The following is a 5,475-nucleotide window of genomic DNA, read 5'->3' as shown; positions in this document are numbered from 1 at the left end:
TAACCAGTCTTAAGCCAGCCTTGTATCTGGAAAAGTATGGACCACCAACTGTTAAAGGTCTTGCCCTAAATAATGCTGCCATTTGCAATGCATGCTGAAGTCTTTGGTCTGAGGGCTGCATGTTCCCATCTTACTGGGTAAGGGTTTCTGTCAGTAAATCAGTAAATCTTCCTTTCTTTTTTTAAGATCTCTCTCAAATGAGATTCTTCAGTACTGATCCTGTTCTAAAGAAAACTGAAGCATTTGAAGAATTTTTTTTTCACTGTATCTAATATACGTTATGTGGAGAATACACCTTCTACTTTGTTTTGAGCCTGCCACCTGTTTTGTTTTATTTGATGGCCTTTAGCTACCGCATTGAAAGATCTTCTGTGGCTAATAAGCTGTTTCCCATCTGGCTTTTTCAGTGCTCAGTGTCTTAGTGTTTCAAAGACTGAAGTTCTTAATGTGGGATAAATCTGCTATATAGAGGAAAAGGGATAGGACTAATGGTACTAAAGGTGGAGGGGAGAGATTGGGGCGCTCATTTTGGGAACAGAGTTTTGACATTTAGGGGGTAAACAATAAAATCAGAGCAAATAATTGGTTTTTAAAAGTAAGGTAGGATGTCTTGCTAAAACATTTTAATAATAGTGTTCCATGATGATGTAGTTTGTGAATCTAGTCTCAAGCAATGGATTTTCTGAATCACTTGCACAAAATGCAAAACCATATGTACAACTGTCTCTATCTTGGGTTTGATTCTTGTAGAAATATTTGCTTACTTCAAGACAAAGCACTTAAACATTTTCTTACTGGTTAACTGTGGAATAAAGATTTTCTTAATATGAAAAATAGCCAAAGTTATATGCTGAGAAAAATCGGGGGGAGGGAGGGGGTGGATTTGCCAGTAAATCAAGGAGAGATTTTTCACTTCCATTTTTTTTTTACCTTTGCTATTTTGATGAAGTTTGCTGCCTTCCTGAAAAACAGGGATTATTTTTATTTAGCTGCCATTCCTTACTTGGAAACAGTTGTGGGACCAGTTATTTTTCTCTAGGTGGCAGATGAAATTCATAGTGTGAGAAATGGAGGAAAGAGTCTTATAAACTGCCTTATTCTTGTCTGTATGGCACCTGTTAGTGCAGGTATACAAAGCTGGTCTGAGAAGGATGATGTCTGCCTCTGTTTCTTTTGAGGGGGCTTCGTTTTGTTCCCTTTTTTTAGAAAACTAAATGGGAATTTTGAAGGGCTCATCAGCATGTTACTAACGATAAGGTCTCTAGCTAATATTTGCTGAAGGATGATGTCTCAAATTAATTATATGATAGAACATCTTGCAACTAGTTGAACTGTTTTAACTGATTTTGCATTTGAAGAAAGTTGATTGAATGTTTTAGAAAATATAACTAAATATCTTCCCCTTCAAAACAGGGATTTAAGAGATTATGGCATCTGAAGCCCACAATGTTAGAAAACAGAAAGTATTGCATATTGAAGGTCGTCCCATTGATCTCCCCAGAAAAAGAATTTCTTCTTCCACTAAAAAGATCATGAAGGAGGTAAGTTGTTTGGTGGGTTTTTTTTTCATGTCCCCTGATTTTTTAATATTTATAATATACATATAATATTTTATATATATTAAATTAATTATATAATCACTGTTCAAGCTAAAGTTCTATTGCACATCTAAATGTGAAATGCCCAGTAGTGCTGTGCCTCTAGTTTTAGACTGCTCAGAGGCAGTGGCATGCAGACAGCTACGTGCATTGTATCATCCATGTGAGTAGTAGGTACTTGATACGATTTTACTCATGCCTACTTCTCTCCAGTCTATCCAAGAACTGTTTCAGTAGATGAATTCTATCATCAAAAAGCTGCCAAGGGAGCTACGTGGCACAAGTGAGAGGTGGGGTAGGTGAAATACCTGCATTGAAATGCACCTGTCGCTTTGTTATCATACAGCTTGATCTACCACCTGTACTTTCACTGGATTCTTGCTAGTCAGAAACATTTTCTCATAACCTCGTGCCTGTGTTACTGGCTGAAGACTAAGGCAGACAGTGAAGTACAGAGGAAGTATTAGGGAGGTATATTTACTGTAAGATCACTTAAAGCAGCGGTCAAGATGCCAATATCCTCTGTTTGTTTATTGAAATTATGTATTAAAACCCACATGATTTTATGACTTGGTGTTACCAAAAAAAGCTTATAGTATTGTTTTGCTGACGTGCACAATGTAAATGTGTACATGTATAAATGTACATGTTGAAATGCCTGCATTATATAAGCATAGTACCTGTTTATATGAAAATACATATTTCTAACTTGAGCATCTTAGTGCTTTTTAATTTTTAATGTGTTTACTAATGAAGAAAAGTAGACCAGAATGTCACAATTCAATTAATCTTCATTACATGAAGCTTTAAAACATTGAAGATTACTATATAAAAAAAGTCTTTACAAATTTATCTTCAAATTGTGTTGCTTAATTTTCAAAGGTTTTGCTAATCTCTGGTGGTACAACCTTGAATGAATTCTGTGATTCCTCTGGGATATCACTGTTCTATGCAGCCTAATTAGTGTCAGGGTGCTAATCTGTTCCATATGAATTAATTCAGGTTAATCAAGCTGGTGGTGTCTCCAGCAATCTTCATTTTTTGTTTTTGTTGTGCTTTGGTGGGGAGATGTTCTGCTATCATCCTTCCCAATACTAGCATCTGATGTATTATGGGCCTTTAAATATATGTGTGAAACAAGTAATACAATTTTGCCATCAGATTCCAGTAGGCTTTTTATATTAGTCACAGTTTTTAGTTTGCTGGTAACTGAAGAACCTCTCTCTGATGTCACAATACCATCTCTTGCCAAAGATACCCTGGGCCTATAGCTGACCATGGTGCTCCAAGGATAGCCGTGGCAGAGTTAGTCCTTCTATAGGTCGCTGTGAAGTACTTAAAGATTATAGGAAGGTTAACATAGCTGTGCTTTAGTTGCAGAGTAAGAAGAGCGGGTGGAAGGGAGGGAATCTGTGGTAAACTTAGCCCATGGTAAAGCAGGACTTCTTTTTGGCAAACTGCAAGAGTGTTTGAGCCTTTTCAGTAATAAAGCTTTTTTTATTCTCTATTCCCTTTCTCCCAGGGTAAGAAATCTCCAAAACAGCTGGCTTCATACACAAACAGGTAGGAGGGCTGTGCCATGTAGAGTCTGAGTTCCAAGAAGGAGGCAGGGAGGAAGAAGCAGTTAAATCTATTACGACACCCAAGCAGACACAAATGGAAGATGGGCCTTAACTTTACTGACAATACTTGGTTCTTGTGTCCACTTCCATAATAATGAGTCTCTGCATTAATAAAAGCAGGAGAAAAATATTGGGGCTAGCTCTTACTTCTGATAATTCGAGTGTTATGAAGGTATATCTTGGGCATAAAATGTTTGATGTAACCTGCAAGTTAACTGCTGAATTCATAAGCAATACTTTGTGTTAATATGTATCATTAGGTTTAGAGCAACCTTCACTAAAATACTGCTTTATTATTGCAGAATAACAGTTGGAAAAACGGTGACCAGTCCCCTCTCTCTTTTCAAAGTAGTGTATTGTAAAAGAAAAGTTCATTGTTATACTCCAAAGGCTTGTTACAGAAAGAAACAGTTCCCTAAATCTAGGGGCTGTGACATGGCAAATAAAGAAAATGAACTGGCTTGTGCAGGGAATCTGCCAGCAAAACTGCACGACAGTCGTACACACTTGCTGAATTCTAGTGACTCTGGCTCATCTCAAACAGAAGGCCCCTCATCCAAATATAGTGGATTTTTTTCAGAGGTAAGTAGAGTTTAAAGAAACTTCAGTTTAAAATTAAAGTATTCCTGGTAGCTTCTTTGTGTGGTTAGCTGTGAAAGTTTTCAGACATTCATTTTCTTAAGGTATAGATTGGCTCAGGTCTTGTGACTTACAGTCTTCATCTATCGGTTTACAGATCAAGTTTATAGTTGTCAACAGTAGTAGTCCTGCCAGTTTTCCCCATGTTTCTGTCACTATGGAAGCTCATATCTGCCAGGCTGGTCTGGGTTAAAGTTGTACCAGCACCATTGCTTTGACCTGGTTAGGTTTCATGATCTGGCATGATGGATGCATGACCACATGCATGTTTATGGACGTGAAAGTTTTAGTGTATGGATGGGAACAAACTAGTGAGGCAGACCAGGGCTATTTTCAATAGCAGTATTGGCTCAGTGTATATGGACCTAACTTAAGTGTTTGTATAAGACTATTTCTTGTTAAGATTGCTTGATGGAACCCAGTTAATGTTTGCAGGGCTTCTAAAACTGGCTACAAGGTCAAATATTTAAATGAAACAGGTTTTGTGACAGTGAAGGCCACTTCTGTCCCTTAATGTTGACGCCTCCATTTCTGTCGCCATAGAATTCTGTTGCCCATTCAGGCTTGCAGGTGTTCAGGTCCCTCATGAAAGTGAGGCATGGCAGGGAAGATGAGATCGAAGGCTGTCACCATGCTATCTTTTCATAGTACTGTAAGTGTGGGCTGCCATGAAGAGAGCCCTCAGAGTCCAGTGGGCTGGAGGTACAAGTCTGTGGCACTCTTGCACTCCACTGCATTTGATGGTTTCAAGGAGGAAGCAGCAGAATAGCTAGAATAAAGAGGTTGCGGGAAAGAAGGGTAAAGAAATGAAGCCTGGGGAAGATTCATCCTCTGAGAAACTAAAGACCAGATCACTGTCCACAGATGACTGTCTAACTGGTTTGAGAGATCCGGGTGGCTTTGCAGTGTTCATTCCAATCCAAGATTTTAATAAAATACCTAAACTTCATTCTGAGAACAAGTGTTTTCAGAAATCAACCTTTTCTATCAAAGTTTGGAATAATGCACGTAATTGCTTGTGTCTAAATTGTTAAAGTTCTCAAAATTAATAAGCATCTAAGTAAAAAGTTCTCAGAGTTGGTGAGAATTATAGGTTGATGCTCATGAATGCTCTATTTAATTATTAGATACCTTTAAGTGTCTACAGACCTTACTCTTGTAGCTTTTGGGTAATGTAGTCTTAATCTATTTGTGCCCTCTTCTAAGGGAAATTTGTGGTTTTAAGGCCATTGTTAGCTAAATTCTAAACCCATCAGCTACCAAACAGGTAGGAAAGTATATTTTTCATATATTAAATTACTGTATCAGAGTACTATTTAATTATTAGATACCTTTAAGTGTCTACAGACCTTACTCTTGTAGCTTTTGGGTAATGTAGTCTTAATCTATTTGTGCCCTCTTCTAAGGGAAATTTGTGGTTTTAAGGCCATTGTTAGCTAAATTCTAAACCCATCAGCTACCAAACAGGTAGGAAAGTATATTTTTCATATATTAAATTACTGTATCAGAGTAGCTTATTGTGTTGTTGCTGGCTACTTAACTTGTAAACTTCTTTTGTATTTTCAAAAATATATAGGTTTCTCAGGACCATGAAACTATGGCTCAAGTTCTTTTCA

At 37.5% G+C, this 5,475-nt stretch overlaps 1 protein-coding gene across 1 annotated transcript in view; it reads left to right on the top strand.

Moving 5' to 3' along the window:
• Positions 1-5,475, top strand: part of KATNBL1 (katanin regulatory subunit B1 like 1) — a 19,824-nt gene that overhangs the window by 6,356 nt on the left and 7,993 nt on the right. The window contains 5 exon segments of the mRNA XM_009634169.2: positions 1,414-1,541; positions 3,121-3,161; positions 3,523-3,802; positions 5,436-5,473; position 5,475. The exon segment at position 5,475 is cut by the window's right edge and continues 74 nt beyond it. Coding sequence (XP_009632464.1) covers positions 1,428-1,541; positions 3,121-3,161; positions 3,523-3,802; positions 5,436-5,473; position 5,475 — 474 coding nt within the window. The 5' untranslated portion in view covers positions 1,414-1,427.

The sequence above is a fragment of the Egretta garzetta genome, unplaced genomic scaffold (assembly GCF_000687185.1).
Source record: "Egretta garzetta isolate BGI_Z169 unplaced genomic scaffold, ASM68718v1 scaffold2, whole genome shotgun sequence".
NCBI lineage: Eukaryota > Metazoa > Chordata > Aves > Pelecaniformes > Ardeidae > Egretta > Egretta garzetta.
The sequence above is the reverse complement of the archived record's forward strand: the minus strand, read 5'-3'. Positions and strand labels throughout refer to the sequence as shown.